The 20,429-nt window shown below is 39.0% G+C and overlaps 1 protein-coding gene across 2 annotated transcripts; it reads left to right on the forward strand.

Moving 5' to 3' along the window:
- The first annotated feature begins 201 nt into the window (after positions 1–201).
- LOC141774029 (stonin-1-like) lies at positions 202–20,013 on the forward strand. Of its 2 annotated transcripts, XM_074646306.1 has the most exons (11): positions 244–454; positions 6,972–8,912; positions 9,044–9,246; positions 15,335–15,436; positions 15,576–15,699; positions 15,889–15,935; positions 16,853–16,946; positions 17,055–17,614; positions 18,815–19,051; positions 19,215–19,304; positions 19,401–20,013. In XM_074646306.1, exons 2-11 carry the CDS (start codon positions 7,055–7,057, stop codon positions 19,506–19,508), a joined length of 3,423 nt encoding a protein of 1,140 aa, XP_074502407.1. In that variant the 5' UTR covers positions 244–454; positions 6,972–7,054; the 3' UTR covers positions 19,509–20,013. The 2 variants fall into 2 exon arrangements, with proteins under 2 accessions (XP_074502405.1, XP_074502407.1); XM_074646304.1 differs by lacking the exons at positions 15,335–15,436; positions 15,576–15,699; positions 15,889–15,935; ... (3 more) ...; positions 19,215–19,304; positions 19,401–20,013 and adding an exon at positions 10,353–11,778 and having other exon boundaries at positions 202–454.
- Positions 20,014–20,429: the final 416 nt, after the last annotated feature.

The following is a 20,429-nucleotide window of genomic DNA, read 5'->3' on the forward strand; positions in this document are numbered from 1 at the left end:
ATCTGTCCTGCAGATATATAGTTATATGTCCAGTTTTTGACACACTGGGCTCTGAAATGGATTAAAATGTGCATAAAATACTTTATATGTCAAAAAAATTGCTTATTAAACTAAAGCATATGTACATTGTTTATTACCAATCTAATGGCTAATGTTTCACTTCTCTACTTACTACTCTATGCACTACCCACATCCTGATAGCGACATTTCCTACGCTCCTGAAGGCAGCACGGCTCGGTTGATTCCTGCCGTGTCCCGCTGGAGGACAGTCTGGATAGGACAGTCTGTCTGTGTGAACTCTGGGAGGAGAGGAAGCGCTGCGCTGTTAAAACTCACAGGATTTACACTCTCTGCCATTTTGAGGGAAAAACCCGGTCGACATCAGGAGTACAGACGCGTCCATTAAAACAAGAAGTCATGACCTGAATCCCAGTGAACTACATGCTGTGGATCTGTGAGTATTGCTCTCTTCTGCTGCTCTGCTTTTAGAGACAGAGCTGGGATAGTTCACCACTTTAACACAGTTTTTTGGTGACGTTGGTAACTTGTCAGTCGTAGCTCGGGGTTGTGAGTGAATGGTGTTTGTCCGACTGAAAAGTGAGTGAGTGACAACTTTACTCAGACTTTGCAGCATAAACAAAGGCTGATCCCAGAAGTGGGCCTCCTCCTCTCTCCTCTCTGTAATGGGCCTGGTTCTGTTGTGTTGTGGATGACAGCATGCTGGTACTGTTTTCTTTCTACAGCCCTCTCTAGTTGTTGTTGTTGTTGTTATGGGCGACCCAAACTATGTGGTTTATACCGGTAACTCGTGGGTTTGTGTGGTATTTACTGACCCCACGCTGCAAGAATGCGCTGCAACAATAGTGTTTCAATAGGATTACTAGTTATTTGCACATGTAGAAGACACATTTTTGGACTTTTTTGCTATATATTATTCGGAAACAATACTGTTTGTTTAGTTTTTTTAATTGATATCACTCCAAAGTGAGACTAGGTTATGTTATGTTATTAAGTATGGAGGACAAATCCTGCCAAAATAAAAAAATAATTAAAAAGTAAATGCAAAAAACCCCCAAAAAATAAAAATGAAAGGGAGAATTAAATAGAAGAGTAGATAGTTTTAGATCTGTTTTGTTTACTTATGTTCTTTTGTATTTGCTTGTCTCCATTTTTGTTTGCCCTTAGTTCCTATTGTCTGTTTTTGTTGATATATATCAGAAATGAGACATGATACACACCACGCAGAAGTCTGTGTCACTGACATGCACATGCTTCCTAATAAAAATATTTGAAACAGTTTTTTTTTAATTTATATCACTCCAAAGTGAGACTAGGTTACTTAGTAGCCAAGTTACTGTGATGTATGGAGGACGAATCCTGCCAAAATAAAAAAACAAAACAAATAAAAAATTAATTCAAAAGTAAATGCATTAAAAATAAAAATGAAAGGGGGAATTAAATAGAAGGGGTAGATAGATAGAGGAAGTAATACACAGATAAATAAATACAGAAGCAAATTAAAACAGAAATTAGGGATGCACTGCTCCGACTTTTTCAGTCCCATACCGATAGCGATACCTGGGCTTTGGGTATCGGCCGATACCGAGTACTGATCCGATACGAGTGTTAAATTATTAATTTGTATGCCTCACTGTGTGGAAGTAACTGGGATAATTATTTTATGATGATAATCAGATTTTATTTTATTTTAATTTTTAAACCTTTATTTAACCAAGTAGTACTCATTGAGATTAAGAATCTCTTTTGCAAGAGAGACCTGGCCAGGACAGCAGCATTTAAACATACATTAAAGTTTCAGACACCACAACATAAAACAAATGCAAAATAAATACATAGCATAATATCATACAGAACACATTAAAAACAACTGTTTGAAGCCAACGTTAAAGTGAAAATATTCAGAAACACAGAGCTTCCGATTGACTCTGCTTCTAGGTCTTTCATTAGTGTTTTAAATTCATCAAAAGTAATCAGATTTTCCAGTTTCATATGGTAAGGCCACATCAACCCTGACTTCAACATTGCTTTCCTAACAGTAAAACAAAATGTAGCAAATAAATACGTAGATATAAATTTACTGAATCGTTCACTAGCAACTTTGTAAAAAATCTTCAAATTTACAGGAATTATAATTCAAGCGTAAACCTTTTTAATCCAGAAAAAAATTTGTCAAAATTTGAACAAGAATTAAAAATACAGTACATAATGTATATAGTATATAAATATATAATTGAATTTAATAGATACGGTATTGGTATTGGTTTATCTCTAACAGAAATATCAATTTATGTTACATTTTATCAATTAAATAATGCCTACATTTATTTTTTTATATTATTTTTGGTTCATTTAATGTCATATTTATTTATCAAGTCATTTATTTATTTATTTTGGCAGGTTCCGTCCTCCATATGCAAGTGACAATGAGGGGATAATGGTAAATGCTTAAACATAGTGTACAAATAACAAGAGTGGAGAAGAGTCAGTAATGTCTGTTATGGAGCAATATCTACTTGCTAAAGTTTGCTAACATTAGTTAACAACCAAAAGCTAAAAGGCCGGCTATAGAAACAAAACACCTGAGTCTAATAAATTGAACAGTTGTGTATTTTACTGCTTATGAATTCAGCTTTTCGTTTGTAAAGGGAATAATGTGGAATTATTACTTCTTTCAAAAGTTACATAGTCTTGCTTTGAGGATGCTCTAAAATATATATGAAATACAATTTTTTTCCATTAGTTTATTATTAGTTAAGTGTCTGAGATCAAAATGAATCACTACTGCTTGAGTAAACTACATGACGCGCAATAGTGGAAAAGGCTTTTTAAGTGCATCAGCTGACACAAACGTCTCCCATTTATTCTTGCTTATTTTTTCCAGTCATGCTTTTCTGAAGTGGAACAAACCTCTACAACAAATACCCTTGACTTATTGTATATAACATAACATTGATTTATTTGTTCAATGTCTTCTGCTTTGATTGACGGGAGAACAGAGCTCACTTTGCAGACAGCACCGGTGCTGCCACTGGAATATGGGTCATCGCATTTCCAGCTCTGCACTAGATAGTCATTGTGGTCACAACAGTAGTACACTCCATTTATATACTTTTCTACAGGAAAACAAATCTACTCTATAGTGTGAGTATGCCAGAGAATCCAACAGGAACTTGTCTCCTTTAATCAGGAAGCATCTGTCTGCAAAGTTCAAGTTCAAACTTGTGTTCTTTTTAAAAATTCAGCAGTTTTATTCTTAAACCACAATAGTTTCCGCTCTGTCATCATTTGTCAGGCGACTGTTCCTGCTTCCTGTCATCAAGGGATTTGTCCCTTCTGTCACACACTGGACAGAGGAAATACAGGAGATAGGCAGAATAACAAGAACTCCTCATGGGAATGGACATTAATCTTGAAATAAACGATCATTACGATCACTGCAGTTCAGATATATTATACATATTAGGTTGAATTCCAAGAAGAAGCATTTGTTTTCTCATATCCCTGTTGGTTCCTCTTGGTGGATTGAAATGTCTGTGGTTGTGATAAGCTGTCACTTTATTCTAGACACATGATATTCACATTATTCTGCAGTTTTTGACAGTTGCACCTGTAATTTGATCTGTTTGGAGTAAAGTGTTAAGTATCAAAGAAGTGCTGACTGGCCTCTTTTAAAGCTGACGAATGCATCTATTCGGCAACATATTATGACTCAATACTTATAATTAAGTGACTTCAGACTTTAAGTTATTGTCCACGAGGTGTGTACATTATTTTGCCTACCCTAAGTTTAGCAAGTGTTGTCATTTCTATAAGTATAGTTATAATCGGTCATGATGAACCTGAGATAATGTATGGGATTAGCCTACTCTTTGTCTGAAGCACTGCAATTTAACTGGGAACAAGCCTGAACAGTGTTTGTAAGAGAGGCTTAGACAAAGTTGCTCTTTAGGATTACTATGTTTGTATTTGCATTACTTTATTAGGGCTGCAACTAACGATTATTTTCATTGTTGATTAATCTGTCGATTATTTTCTCGATTAATCGTTTAGTTGTTGGTCTAAAAAATGTCAGAAAATAGTGAAAAATGTGTTTCCCAAAGCCCAAGATGACGTCCTCAAATGTCTTGTTTTGTCCACAACTCAAAGATATTCAGTTTACTGTCATAGAGGAATAAAAAACAGAAAAATATTCACATTTAATAAGCTGGAATCAGAGAATTTTTACTTTATTTGTCTTTAAAGAAATGTCTAAAACCGATTAATCTATTATCAAAATAGTTGGCGATTAATTTAATAGTTGATAACTAATCAATTAGTCGTTGCAGCTCTATACTGGTGTGTTACCATGGGAGATTTCTTCACCTCCAAAAGTAATTCCTCAGACTGGTTTTGTATGTTTATTATTTACCTAATTACTGTAATATAAGCCTATCTTAATCCCCAGGCTCCTTAATTGTCACTGTTTTGTTATGTTTGACGACGATAAACAACCAGACAAACCAGGATTTATGAATAACCGGTGCATTTTTTAAAAATTTGATAATAAAAAAAAAAAAAATCCCATTAAGATAATATTTGTTGTCAGTTCACACGGATCGAGTAGGCTGGTATTTCCTGTGTGCAGAGCTGCTTGTCCCCGAGGAATGCGTGGAATGTATTTTTTTTGTCCTCTGTAGATTTAGCAACGTCTGGTTTGTGTACTGCCTGCTTAGAGAGCCCGGGAAAGAGACGGCGAGACTGGAAATGAATGTGAAAGACTGTCAGTAACCCCCGTGGAGAACTCAATCTTCTCAGTGCCCGTCTCTTTTTGAACCAAAGCTGAAGGATTCTGTAAGTCAGAGAGGCGGGATGAACTCATTGAATGTCTGTGTTGCCACTGCAAACATCCCCCTCATTAGAAAGATGTTCTCTCCAGTATTTGACTGAAGACTTGTCAATCCGCTAGCCTGAATCAGAGCCCTCACTTCCCCTGTTTATTTATAGCTGGAGGAACTTGCCACTGGAGGAACTTGCCACTGAATGTCTCCTTCATGCGAGTCGTGGCTGTGATCTTGAAGGGAGGAGGAAGGCTGTAATTGAGGCTTTTCTGCTTTCAATTATTTTTTTTCAAGATGTTTTATGGGGAGATGACGCTTCGACGTTTCGAAAGTGGCTTCTCTTGAGGCCTGCGAGCCTGATGTTGGTGAGAGCAGAGCTGCCAGCACATCAAAAGACATCCTCTGATTGACTGGCAGGGAAATTAACAGCAAGATTTTGTAAAGATTACAACATGTTTACTGGTTAATTAGCCCGAATGCCATTGCTGTTTAGCAACATTCCCACACGTTTACAGCATTCAATACTTAAAATATGTTCCGCAGATCTCATATCAGTGAGGATAAAACATTCACGGTCATTTAAACAGCTTTTGTTCCCGTCCGAAGCTTCATGCAGTACAAGCCGCTGTGCCACATTATGCCGGTTTTCACAGTTGACTTCATGCTGGTTAATGAGGCAGGATCTTTGCCGCCACGGTTAACTTTTCTCACAGAGCAGGCTCGCAATGAAATATTTAGATTATGCTCATTTCAAAGCACAGTATGTCTAAAATACAACATTTTAGCTCATCAATTTGCAATACAAAACCTTTGAATATCCAGAACTCTTCCCTTTGAAAAACAGAAACATGTCTTTTTCTCTGAACATTTCCTCCTCTGCTCCGGTAGCAGCTTCTAAAAAAAACACATCACCTATCATATATATCACAATCCTTCGAGAAAACTAGTGTCAATTTGTCAGAATTTATTCTACGCAGATGATTTACACCTGAATTTGACTGTTTTCTTGTGCAATATAGCAAATTCCATTCATTCATTCGTAGCTTGGTACATGAGCGTTCGTTTGATTGCATTTGTCCTTGCTTTTGGTAATGTGAACTTTCCTTCAGTAGCATGTCTGGTAGAATATGTCATGTCTATAGCTAAACTGAAGGATGAATTCTTAAACAAAATAAGTGGTGTTTTTGTAACAGAGATATTTCTGATAAATGCAAGACAAGTAATGAATAGAGTAAGACACTACAAGATGTTCCTGAAAACAATTTGAGGCGAGAAATAGGCATTACAGTAACAGAATATTGATTCATATTTGATCAGCGCTGCCTAGTTTGACCGTTTGATCGGAGTTCGCGAGTGATTGACAGCTGCCTCCGTTAAATGAACAGCCAATAGGAACGCTCTCTCTCTGTGAGATGACCTGTGATTGGCCAAAGTCTCCCGTCACTGGCTAGATTTTCTAAAGCCTGAAAACAGAGCCATGAGGAGGTGCAGAAGTCAGATTTTCTCACAGAGCACTTGAATTAAAATATGCTGAAAGGTTATTATGGGATTTCTGCTCAATGATGCCACAAACATTCTGCCTACCCTCGCTTTAATGAAGGCAAAAGATTTTCCACAACAATAGGTTTTGGTGCACAAAATCTAAATCTATCATTTAGAATTACAATAAGTGAAGAATGACAATACTCCTTGATTCAACCTTACAGTGCAAATTACTGTTAAATAACATTGCCCGGAGAATAACGAAAATGGTTGATACTCTATAAAAGACTGTTGACCCTATTCTGATTGTGTACTTGCAAGACAGTTCAATGTATAATACGGACACTGACTGCACTGCAGAGTGCTTGCTTCAGCATTTACAACAACATTAATTGTGGCGTTAACATATATAAACATGTTCCAGGTCTTTTCAAGGTCAGTCTCTCATTACGTTTTAATAGAGTACCTTTAGGAAATCTGTTTTATTTATATCCCCAGCAGCTCTCTCACTCTCTCTTTTCTACCGACAGGATAAGAGGACTTTATGAGAACTGATCTGTTCAAGAGCAGAGCATTTTAACCTTTAAAAAAATGACTTATAAGACATCATTTTGTTTCCTTTTCTCATTGTTATTATTTGTTTTCTTGCAGAGGAAGAAGGCCTCGGGGGGGACAGTTACCCAACAAAGAAGTAATTGTTGATTGGAACCGGTCATCGGTCCTCTTCATTCGCCATGTGTTCCACAAATCACTCAAACTGGGTCACATTTGAAGATGACAACACACCGCTCTCATCACCTCAAAAGCCCCTACAGTCGCCAGGGCTCATCAAAGCGTCAGTGCCGCGTCCCAACGGTCTGAAATTAGTTCTTCCTCCAATCAGAGATACTTCCTGGAGCTTCAATAGCTCTCTGGAGTCCCCTCAAAGCCACTCGAGTCTAAGTGGAAGTTCCTGTGTACCATGTAACACGCCCTTTTGCACTCCTGTGAGTGGGGTTCCTAGCGGTGCGTCCCCATTTCACTTCAACACTCGGGAAAAGAACGACTACTTCCGGAGTCTCTCCAGCACGTCTACCCCCTCTGTTCCCTCTCCTGCACCAGAGGCCCCGCATCAAACCTCAGACGGCCCAAGCCCTTTCCCTTCTTTCCAGGGGAACTCAGGACACTATAACCCCTTCTGGGATGGATCTAGACACAGCGCCGACGTGGACAGCTCCTCCTCCTCAGACTCAGAATCTGACCACAGCCTACCCCGTTTCTTTATTCGGACCAAAGACGGCAGCGAGCCTCCGCGTGACCACCTCCAGAGCTCCTTCTCCTACGTTTGCCACAAACTGGAAGGCCTACGAGCAGAAACGGAAGAAGGAACGGAGACGGAAAAAGACGGGGAGAGGCGGCTAAGTTGCAAAAGCGAGGTGTTAAGCGAGGGTTCATCTCAGTTCGTCCCTCGGGGTCTGTTCCGTAGCCAGAAGAGAGACGGCTGGTCTGTCTTGCTCAGGATTCCCGAAAAAAAGAACCGCATGTCTTCGCGACAGTGGGGGCCAATCTACCTCCGCCTGTTGCCGGGAGGTGTGCTGCAGATGTTCTACGAGAAAGGGCTGGAGAAGCCGTTCAAGGAGTTCCAGCTTCTCCCCCAGTGCAGGCTCTCGGATCTCAAACTGGAAAGCTACGGCGAGCCGCGCAAAGTCCTCTCGGTCAAGGTGGAACATTTCTCGTACATTGAAAAGAAGCGGTACCACCCCAAGCTGGAGGTCAGTCACGAGGCGGAGGCGGAAGAGCTGCTCAAGTTTGGCTCCACGGCGCACGACGACATGGAGGACCTGGTAGTCTCCATGGAGGAGGAAATCTTCAAATTGTGTTTGCACCACCAGCAGAGGCGGCACTACGAGGAGCAGGAGCTGAACTTGCAGATCACCGATCACATCTGGGTACAACTGGATAAGTCCGGCGACGTCATGGAGCGGACGGCCTTCACCCAGATTCACTGTCTCTCTTTCCTGAACGGAATAGGGGATTGTTTTCTCGCCCTTAACGATCTCGGGCTGCTGCGCTCCCACTCCAGCTACGGCTCCGAGGAGGACGGCGAGCTCTGGATGGAGATCGCAGACTGCCATTTTCATAGATGTGTGAACGAGACAGACTTTCAGAGGTCCCGACTGGTAAAGTTCTCTCCGCCCGAGGCCTGCAGGGTGGAGCTGATGCGGTACAAGACGGCGCTTTTGGGTTGCACGGAAATTCCCTTCTCGATTAAAGCCGTCGTCACAGTTCAAGGTGCCTACGTGGAGCTCCAGGCATTTCTTAACATGTCGGCCTCCTTCCTGTCCGCAGTGGGGGTGTCTGAAACGAACCCGCTGTGCGAGAATGTAGTGATCCGTGTGCCGGTGCCAGGCGACTGGGTCAAAGTGACGCAGACAGTGGCTCTGCTGCGGCAGAGGTCACTGAAGGCCCGCATGAACAGAAACGCCTGCTTGGGCGCCGTCAGCGCTGCAGATTCACAGCCTGTCATGCAGGTGACAATCGGCACTGTGAAGTATGAGAATGTATATTCAGCCGTCGTGTGGAGGATCGACCGACTGCCCGCGAAGAATACGGGTAACGCATTCCTCAGAGATTAATAGCATTTTCTCATTAACTTCTAGGCCTTGGCTTCTTGTTTACAGCATGTTTGCCGCTCAGTGGTGTGGCACTCTAACTACAAGCGACCTTTGTTTTCTCCTTTGCAGCAGTGGATCATCCCCATTCATTTTCCTGCAAGCTAGAGCTGGGATCAGATCAGGAGATCCCAAGTGACTGGTACCCTTTTGTCACGATGGAATGTGAAATTATGGGCGCGGTCGTGTCACAGACCAGAGTGAAGTCAATGGGCACAGCCAACGACATCCAGCCGCAGAAACACGTGACCAGTTGGACACGCTATCATTGTCAGGTGAGATGTCTAATTAGAGTAATAATACAGTTTTTTCTCAATCGCTGTGGCTCATTATTTGAAACAATGACATAACATTCTATATATAAACTGTAAGTGCAATCGTCACAACTGTTTGATGGGACATCACAGCTCTATTGCATGTCTGCAAAAGGTAGTAACTCACCCAAAACACTTCATTCATGCTTCGAAACTTAGTTATTGTGTCAGTAAGTTGGCACCAAAATGAAAATTTGTTTTGTTATCGTGTGAGTCGGACTGGTCGAAATGTTTACATGTTTTTTCAACCCTAGAAATGTGTCTTATATGGAAATCTCTTTTTTTGATTTTGTTGACACTGACTGCTTTCTGTACTATACCAGAATATCAGTATCTGTCTGGCTGAATGTGTTTCGCACAGAGCTTTATAGATTCCCTTTGTAACAGTAGGTCAAAGTTTAATGGGAAAAGTCAATACTGTAGGATACAATACTATATACACAGAAACATTATATGCACATTTGTGTTTACAGTAAATGTATTTGTGTAGCAAAGTGTTACATGTATTATAAACACTAAATTCCCCCTTGAGCTTTCATATAAAGTCATATACGGTGAACAGAAAATTTGCCACAAAATGACATCCATGCCGATGAAAAAATGTAGTTCAGTAAAAAACAACAAATTGTACCTCCTCAAAGTACGTAACACTATGTCATAGATATTTATGTAATATACATGTATGTCTGACAGATTTTCGATAATTGATTGGATCATTTTACATGTGATTGCTCAAACGATGAAAGAATGTTTAGAAGTTGAGAAGAGGACGACAACTTCACTGAGAATCAACTCATCAGTTTTGATCAGCAAGACAGACGTGCAAGTGGTTATTGAGTAAATTGTAGACAATTGTATTTACTCTTTGCACACACGTGCCAAAACATGTGCGATTTGCTTGAATGAATGAGATGTTAAAATGTTATTATGATCAACAAACTAATTGTTCAGAGATTTGAGCTTATTGCGAATGAGAACAACTGTAATATCTTGCTCAATGCATGAGAAAACTTCTATTATTACTATTTATTAGTGCAACTAACCTCATTTTGTGTTTTTTATTTTAGGTGGAGGTGGAGAAGAAATGGATTGAAACCGAATCACAGAGGCAGTCTGGCTGTATGACGCAGTGATGATCAAAGAAGCTCTGAAGAGGACGTTATCCCTTTCGCCAAAATCGTCTTAATGGTGCAAAGGGATGACAAAAAAAAATGAACAAAAACAAGGGTGATGAGGGACTTTCTGCTTTCGTCAAATTCATCTAATTACACAACATAGCCTGGTAGTATTTCTTCTGGAGGTTAACCGATTTTGTATCCTTTTAACTGAGACTGAATTAGTCTAGAACTAATCAACAATTTAACATGGTCCTTTTGCCTAGCACTTTACATTTAATAGATGTATTAACTGTATGACCACAGTTTATATGAGTACTGTATATAAGCTTGCATTTGCATCATCTGCACTGCCCTCCAGAATGATTGGCAGCCTTAATAAATGTACGCCGAACGGGCTGCGTTGAGATAAACAGCTTAAGTAATGAGCAACATTCACTGAATTTGAGGAAAAAGTAATTATCAGCAGACGTTTAGGGTCAGGCCCTTTTGTTGCCTGGCGATGTTTAAACATCACATGCTTCTAAATGTATTCATTAAGGTATGAATACTCAACATTTGCACTAAATTCTATGTGGCATTTTGGATTCTCAATATTTTGCAGTCCATATGTACGTAACCCCTTAAGTGTCAAAACGAATATGCAAGGACCTTCGTGATGTAATTATAGTTTCACAAATACGTCGGTTCAAAGGTGGGTCACATCACACTGAGCCCCACGGATCAGCATTTGTCTGAAGTGACCTAATCACAGTTATTAGTGTTGAATTGACTCCGGCTCTGTGCCAATTAGAAGCCATTCTCAGCAGTGAAGCACTCTGATCAGAAGTTCAAAGCAACATGAGACAAACCAACAATTATATCATGTTTCTCACAAGTACATTGGCCCCAAAAGCTACAAAATAATGTCACATTTGAAGGGTAACTGTCTTGTTTTTGCCAAATACAGACAAATTGCATTTAGTGAGTGATACAGCAGGACTGACTGCGACTAATATGACCCACCTTCGGAGCACTTTTTGTCTGAAATGTACTGTGCAACACAGGGTACTAATATTATTATATATAAAGTGAGAAATTAATTATTTTTTTCCACATGGAATACGGCTCATTACTTGCGTTGCTTACCTCAAGCTGACCTTTGACTATACACCAAGGTTGTATTCTGGAGGAATGTAATTTTATTTAAACAAATCAAATCTTTATTATGTGATCTTTCTGCCTCTGGGTTGTGAATAGGTTGGATTAAAAAAAAAAAAAAAAAGAATGGTGAAGCTTCATAGTGAACAACACAGCCTTCAGTGATGATTTTTATGTATGCGGTACCTGGCTTAAGCTGGATATTATGTACGTCAAGAGTAAAAAAAATTGAATTAAAGCTGAATGTCTCCTGGTACTTCTTCACAGATGGAAGTGACTGTCACAGAAACTAACCGTGAGTTTACACCTTGTTAATGGAGAACTGCACACGCATAAAACACCACAGTAATATGTGTTAATTCTTAACAAAGGAGCAAAATAGTTTTTAACAAACATCACACTGAGTGTCAAAACAGCACAATTTAACTCAATATTTCCCATCATCGCAGTTTAGTTGAGAGACTGAGACATCCAGCAGTGAGTAATGGCAGGCTGCTGCTCAATAAATGACGTGTGAGTTGTAGGAAATGATTTCGTGCAAGTGCTGCATGCTGTGTGATTTGTTTTATTTAATTAACTCTGATAGTGCACAGGTACATAAGAGTTGAGTTGAATTGATTCACCTCTTTGGGAACACACTGCACATGGAACACAATATTGTTTAATGCAATCATTTTCATGCTGGACCCTGCGGTGATGAGTCACTATAGCCTCTACTCTTCTAAAGCTAATTTGTTGTTATTAATTATGTCTATTATGTGTTTTCATGGTCTTTAGGTGTTTATATTTTGGGGATATTTCACTTAAACACATAAAAAGATGGATTATTAACCCCAAAGGATGAGTTCAAACGTTTCACCGAAAATGATAACATTGAGTTTTTTTGATCACGATAGGGGGCAGTGTTTGTAACATTAAATTGACCGTGGTTACTTCCATTACATCAATTATTTTCAGTTACTTAATATTTTCCATTGGTGAAGTAAGCATGTACTAATAAAATAGACATAACATAGATAATGTAACTATCAGTTATATATGGGAATAAAGAGTAAGGAGAGCCTCTGTTTGAGTTGAGAGTAGCTTTTATAGTGACAGCTGAGTGCCTGTTGGTGTCAGCGACTGTAGTATCGACGGGTGGATCCTCTCATGTTGCTGCGTTTGAGCCACAGCGCTCTCATCCTCATCAGAGGAGTCAACCTACAGTGTTGAGAGAGTGCCAGCATTACCAAACTCATGCTCGGAAGGAAGCGGGGGGTCACGGCCCCTGCTGCTGCTGCTACAACTTTATTGAACACCAAGTTCAAAATGAAGTGTTTTGTAAAGGGTGAAATATTTTTAACTCCTGGCATTGTGCATTCTAGGGATCAGACACTACTGAGCCCTCAGCACTGTGGGAAATGAGCAACCATATAACCTTTTTGTTGAAAGTAACCAGAAAGCTATAGAGCTGTGTTGGACAGAGATATCTGAGTCTCTTAAGATCAGCTACTGTCAACTGGCCTGCAGGGACACCCACTATCCCCAACCCTAAATGGGTGACATCCAGTCAGACATGATGCCTCTCAAGCTGCAGCAGAATTTGTCACAGAATTGTTTTGATGGTATAATGAATGAGATGCACAATGAGAAAGCCTAAACTCTCATCTTGCTTTAGCACAGGGGTCAGCAACCTTTACTATCAAAAGAGCCATTTTAGGCAAAAACAACCAAAAAAAAATCTGTCTGGAGCCGCAAAACGTTTGAGCATTGTGATGAAGGTAACACAGTTTATAGTCTAAGTATATAGTATATAAGTCTAATGCAGTGAGGGTCAAAGAGCAAATGTACTACGGAGTATTAGGGTCACATTGAGGGAAAAAAAATCTGAGATTTCCAGAAAAAAGTCATATTAAGAGAAAAAATTCATAACTTTACGAGAAAAAAATAAAATAGCACGTAAAATTACTACTTTATAATATGACTTTATTTTCATAATATCATGACTTTTTTATTCGTAATAATTTATTATGACTTTATTCTCGTAATATTATGACTATTCTCGAAATCTCAGATTTATTTTTTTTCCTCAATGTGGCCCTAATACTTCGTTGTACCATAGACCTACAACAATGATAAATAAAAAGGAAAATATAAACACAAAACAGTTATTCATTTCCATTTTTAAAAATCCACAGGGAGCCACTGGAGAGGAGCTAAAGAGCCACATGTGGCTCCAGAGCCGCAGGTTGCGGACCCTTGCTTTAGCAACAAAGATTGAATTTAAAGGTCCCATATTGTAAAAAAAAAAGGAGATTTACATGTCATTTTTTATAAGAAAGCACGTTTAAGTTCTATATAAATACTGTGAAAGTATCAAAACGCTTAATCCATGGAGAAATGGGCAATGTATTCAGAAACTGCCTTAAAACGAGCTGTCAGGATTTCTGTAATTTTGTGATGTCACAAATATACAATAATAGACCATTACACAGTTTTAAAAAAAAAATCTGAATGTGTCTCAGTGTATTTCCGGTTGCAGTGTATGTGACATTAGCTGACAGGAAGTAACATCTAGACCTAAACTGCTGAAATTCTGTTGAAATGAGCTAAAGCCTATGGCTAAAACGGAGCGTTTCAGACAGACAGAAAAAAAAAGGGGTTTTATTACATTAAAGCATGTAAACAGGCAATGAACCTGAAAATATGCATAATATGCAACCTTTAAATTAAATTATATGTCTATTGAAACCTATTTTAAGATTATATTGAACAAAAAATAAAAAGGGAAACAAAAAAAAAACAGTGACTATTATCACCACTTTCTGAGACTCTTTATCCCTACATACCCTGAAGGCCTCATCTCCAATCACATCTCTGTGTGGAGCTTGATTATTATCACCTGTGGGTTCACTGGCGGTCAGGTTGCTGCGGGCTAAACCATCTTTATCACTTTATCACCGTTAACTGTATGTATTTCTTTTTATACATCCATAGTATTATGTTACCAAAGTCCATTATTGTCACCGGACCGCAGTTATTTTCGCCCTGAATCATGCTGACCAACACAGGCCCCGTGGTGAGTATGCACGGCTGCTGGAAGCGCTCTTTCTATCCAAATGTAGGCTATTTATTCTGAGCTTTAAGCATTTATTAGAATAGCTCAGTGCAGTTTAATCAAACATGTTGTCAAACCAAATCCCATCAAAACAAATCTATAAATTATTAGGTCACATGGCTTTTCTATATCGCACAAATCTTAACAGTAATGTTTGATCAACAAGGTTTTTTTGTCCCTTTTTAAGAAGTCTGCCCTGAAATATTTCATTTCACATTTTTTTAAAATGTCGTTTTAAAGTGATTTAAATGCACTGTGAAACGTTTTTTGTTTAATGGTTTATTTAATAGGGACCAATACAATGTACATAGATAACTTAAAAACAGCTATCTGATGCTTATAGTGGATGCTAATTTGTAACACCTGTCCTTAGAAGGGCTTTTTGTGAAAATAAGAGATTAAAACAGGAATGGGTACAGGGAAAAAAAAAAGTATAGGCAACATCTTCTTATTCTGAAAAAAACATTAGCTTGAAAAATACTGATGTGTGATCTGAAATGAAGAGTGACTTTGATATGTTCAGACAATTACCTTTATATTTACATATAAATATGAGTCTACTCTTTCCAACAAGTTAGCAGCACAGAAAAAGGCAGATAATTTAATGAAATTTGGTGTGTTGTTTATAAAAACAATCACTTTATCCTCACAAGCAGCTGAACAGCTTCTGACTTGCAGTTTCTGTAAACAACTGCAGGCCAAACTCTACTTGTCCATCATTGATGATGTGATTGAGAGTATGAGGGAGCTCTTCTTGGATGAAGGGCTTGAAGACCGTGTCCTGGATGATTTAAGACATGTGAGTCAACACAACCCTGCTTAATTTTTGTTAAGAATAATAGATATAATGCACACATCTTGACTCAAGATATCAGTATCTAGTGAGGATGTATACACCATACCAGGAAGACAGACTGCTGTGTCCTCTTGCTGTGCAGCTTTGGGAGTCAAAGATGATGCAGTCAAAGGCAATGGAAGACTTCAGGAAAAATAATATCAACTCATCCAACTTTGTGCTGCAGCTCCCTGCCAACTTCAGTCAGACTGATCATGAACTAACAGGTAACAGTAGGCCTAGAAACTCTTACTTTAAAGTAGCTCAGTTACTTTAAATGTGAATATTTCGGTGTGTGAATTTGCAGCAGATTAGTTCTCAAATTAGATGTTTGTGGCATAATTGTACACTAATGTAATTGAAGTGATTCTTTTGACTTTTGTATCACCTGCTCTGCTCTGGTTTTTGTTTCCTAGCCTCAGTTGTGATCCCCAGTCAGAATATCCACAGTTTCCCAATGAAAGTGAGTGTCATCATGATTTACAGTATACATCACCTCCCTGACCTCATATGGCTATTTACATGAGGTGCATATTCGGAAGCAAATAATATCCATAGTAGTTTGAATCTTGACAGCAATTGAATTTTTTTTATTGTTATATTGAATCACCGCTGAATGCATAATATTGAAATGTGAACACCATGAAATTTATAGCATTGAAATCTTAATCTTAACTTAATTTTAAGTTCCTGTTTTATGGTTCAGAAGTTTGAATTTAGTTACATTCTGATATAATTGTTTAAATTGGATTTGTTCATTTCAGACTCCAAAATTCAAGAGGAGAAAACTTGAACATTTGGGCTACCTGGGATGACTCTCCCTCTCCTGTTAAAAAACAAAACAGTATTAAACACTTAGATCGGTTTTTAGCAACTTGACTTTTTTCAACTTAACATTTTAGATCACAGTTTTAGATTTAGTTTCACAAATTGAATTTGATCAATTTGAATATAGATTTGGACACTTCAATTTTCTATCTGAATTTGTGAACTAGGGCTGCAACTAACGATTATTTTCATTGTCGATTAATCAGTAGATATTTTTTTGATTAATCGATTAGTTGTTTGGTCGATAAAATGGTGAAAAATGTCAATTAGTGTTTCCCAAAGCCCAAATATGATGTCCTCAAATGTCCTATTTTGTCCACAACTCAAAGATATTCAGTTTACTGTCATAGAGGAGTAAAGATTTAGTAGTTGGCTATTTATTTAATAGTTGACAACTAATCAATTAATCGATTAACTGTTCCAGCTCTAATGCGAACCCTAAAAAATACTTGAAATTGCTTCATGTTTAATTGATAAGCCCAACATTTTGTAGAAGATGGCTGTAAATCATTACTGTTTTTATATGCTGGATTATATTTTCCTTCATTGCAGAACAACTCGGAGACACTCTCTACTTTTTCTCTCCCTGCTGGGTTGTCTTACCCTGTGCAGATACCAGCTGGAGTCACTCTACAAACAGCTTCTGGTACACAACGATTCTACCTGCTATGGGCCTACATCTGTTTCAGTTTGCAGCATCCATGCACTAATGGGTTGAATTTAACATGACACTTTTCCCTTTTGTCTCACTGAGGTCAACTTTACAAGGTCAATGTTCCCGTTGTGGTTACTCAGGCCCCAGCAGCAGGTCATCCACCTGCATCCCGACCCATGCAGAAAGTCACCGAGCGGAGAGAAGAAGCTGCTGCCCCTCAGTCAGCTGCTGTCCCACCAAATCATCCTCAGGAGGTGGAGCCAGCCTCTCTTCCTGCTACCTCTGTCACACATCCGCCACATCCAAATACCAGTTTACCCAACGGTCAGGAGAGCAGCATCCCCCAGCAGCCACCAGTTCCTGCTGCTGACACCTCGCCTCCTCAGGGTGCCCGCTCTCCAGAGCCAGAGGTCACACTGGAAGAAAATGAGCCGAGTCCTCAACTCGAACCCGTGAACCTGAGTACGAGCGCCTCACCCTGCAGTCAATTAGATTTCCAGATCAGCGCCGAGGACGCTTTGACACAGACGGCACAGTTAAAGACCAGAGACATCGACGACATCCTGAAAGAGGTGATCGAGGAGGAGAGAGAGAAGGCAGAAAGGGCGAGGAGTCTAGCGTCTGCAAAGACTGACGACCAGTCTGAGGCTATTCTTGGGGTAAGTTGAAAAGAATATTCTCCTTTAAGCAAATACTGGTGTAAGCAAATACACCAGTGTTACACCAAAATATTTTACTTTTCTTTTTGAGTTTAAATAAAAAAATATTAAAACATGTTTGTTTTTTAACAATTTAATTTTGTGTGTTTTCTGTCACATATTTGCCTCATTTATTAGGTACAGTGGGGTCACATTTTCTGACAAACAGCCATCAGAAATGGTGACCTCATGTGTCGCTGGCTCTCTGTGGTCAAAGATTTTGGTGTAACACTGGTAACGTAATAGGAAAAGGCTAGTGATTGAGGTACAGATGTCTATTGTTAAATTAACGGTTTGACTTTTTGGGAAATGCACTCATATCTGAACACTAAATATGTAGCTGCAGCCATTTTGCTTAGCTCAGCATATCGACTGAAAACGGGGAAACCTGGCTCTGTCTATACTATACTCTAACAAAATCTGCCTACCAGCACCTCTAAAGCTCAGTAATTAACACATTATTTCTTGGTTTGTTTAATCTCTACAAAGATGGAACTGTAAAAATGTTTTTTTTAAATGGGGGTTTATGTGCCAAACTATGTTTTGGCTGGGAGTTTCAAGGCTTTATGTTACGCTAACATAGATAACCAGCTGCTGGCAGTACCTTTATATTGACTAGATCGACATAAAGTGGAATACGTTTTTTATCATCTAACTCTTGACAAGAAAGCAAAAGTGTATTTCCCCAAATGTTGGACTATTCCTCAAAGGGGCACTCAACATCTGTTTGTAATGAAAAGCATTGAGTTGCATTGTGGGAAGTGTAGGATCCTGCATTTTTTGGAACTTGGACCCACATTAGAGACGAAAAGTCACAATATCTCAGCCTCTGCTGCATTGGTTTTTTACCATACTATTCTTAACCTCATGAAAGTTCAATAATAAATTGTTAGAGTGGCTCTTTAATTCATCTGAAATAAATGTTTCCATGTATGATAGTCGACGTTCATGTTAGAAAACCTTCTCATATTAAAGTCCTAAACATGAATTGCATTAAAATCTCAAATGCCTGAGTACTGTAAAACAGACTGCTGTGCTATCAACTTAAACCAATTCAGGAGTGCAATCTTGAATTATTCAAAGAAAAGACATTTTACCCGAGCATACTTACAATTTCTGAATGTATATCATGGCATAACTGTTACATTTCTTCTCTCTAAGCTGGACCTGGACTACAGCTACAGCGAACTGTCAGACATCGTGCAGCTGGATGGTCCTGCAGGCAACTCTGACATGGAAGAGGAAGAGGGAGTTCCCCTGGAAGAGAACGACTTTCTGGGTATGATAAACGCAGAGGCCATAAAGGCCCTGCAGGAAGGAAACGGCAGCAGTGACGGCGACAGCATCTCCTCCAGCGACAGCGATGCAGCAGATGAACTCGCTAATGTAGAGGAAGAGGTGAGAGGGAGTGTGTTGGATATAAATTGTTGGCCACTGGCACATCTCTGGGTGGAAAACTCCAGCTGATCAATGCCTAGAAATTACATTTATCGGTCATGTTTTTTGTCCCAACAGCATGTCTTTGATTGCACGTTTTAAAAACGCATTTTCTGTTGCATAGGATCCTTTGAACTCAGGTGACGATGTGATCGAACAGGACATCCCCGATCTCTTTGACACCGACAATGTAATCGTTTGTCAGTATGACAAAGTAAGAACATTTTGGCTCTATATTGGCCATTATTTGCCTCTCAACAAAGCCCAGAGCTGACTCTTAATCTTGTATAAAATGTTCTTTTTATTGCAGATTCACCGCAGTAAGAACCGCTGGAAGTTTCATTTGAAAGATGGAGTGATGTGTTACGGAGGCAGGGACTACGTGTTCTCCAAAGCTGTTGGGGAAGCCGAGTGGTGAAGCGCTTTAGTGCTCTTGAACGCATCACGTTGAATGAGGGGAAACTGATTTAAAAAGAGAAAAAATAATAACTGAATTTAGACCTCTCGCTGGTGTAATTTGGCTCACGGAGCAGACAGCTAAAACGCTTCTGTGCAAAATCACTGATGCTTTTTGTTTTTTTTCAATTATGTAATTATCAGAGAAATACTGCAAGTCATTTACGATGTTACAACCAATTAGTTAGAGCATTGCTTGTAAATCCAGTCGACTGACACAAACAGCATGAATTTATGTTGTATGATATTTTGCTGAAAGTAGTTTTCTTTATTAGCGGAGCAAAGCATAATTTGGCCAGGAATGTGTTTCATTCTGTCATGATCGTGTTGCTTTGAAGGTACCTAATGTGCTGTTTGATTTTCCGACATTGTAATGTCTTGCCTTTAATCATGCTTCAAATACACTGAACTGCACTGTTGTGCTGCATTCAATGAACCCTGTTTTTTCTGTGCAACCCCTGTACAAAGCCAGTGTTGTCATTATTTTTCTAATGAGGGTTTGTTCATTTCATTATTGAAACCAAACCAAACAACACACAAATTCACTGGAGCATGACAAAATCAATTTATAAATGCCAGCGTGGACACTAAAATCGATTCATGTTTGACTGTGTTTTGTGGACAGACACTCCAGCTAGCTACTCACAGCTGGAGAGAAAACATAAAGGGTGGTGTGACAGTTTCAGCAACAACTCACAAAACAAAAACAAATTAGTGACAAATCCTTGGAAAATGTTTTTGACATTGGCAGTGTCACAATTTTAGTGACATTCTTTGATGCAGGCATTGTCTGTTTGCATGTTCAATATGACGCAACAGTAGATTATTAACAGGATATGAAATCAGAAAAACATATTTGTACTACACAAAATGACTGGATAAT

The sequence above is a fragment of the Sebastes fasciatus genome, chromosome 9 (genome assembly GCF_043250625.1).
Source record: "Sebastes fasciatus isolate fSebFas1 chromosome 9, fSebFas1.pri, whole genome shotgun sequence".
Taxonomy (NCBI): Eukaryota; Metazoa; Chordata; class Actinopteri; order Perciformes; family Sebastidae; genus Sebastes; species Sebastes fasciatus.

Coding starts and splice junctions, on each gene's coding strand:
- LOC141774029 (XM_074646306.1), top strand. CDS start 7,055: ATGTGTTCCACAAATCACTCAAACTGGGTCACATTTGAAGATGACAAC. Junction 15,936..16,852: donor TCCACAGTTTCCCAATGAAA/GTGAGTGTCATC, acceptor CCTTCATTGCAG/AACAACTCGGAGACACTCTC. Junction 19,305..19,400: donor TCGTTTGTCAGTATGACAAA/GTAAGAACATTT, acceptor TTTTTATTGCAG/ATTCACCGCAGTAAGAACCG.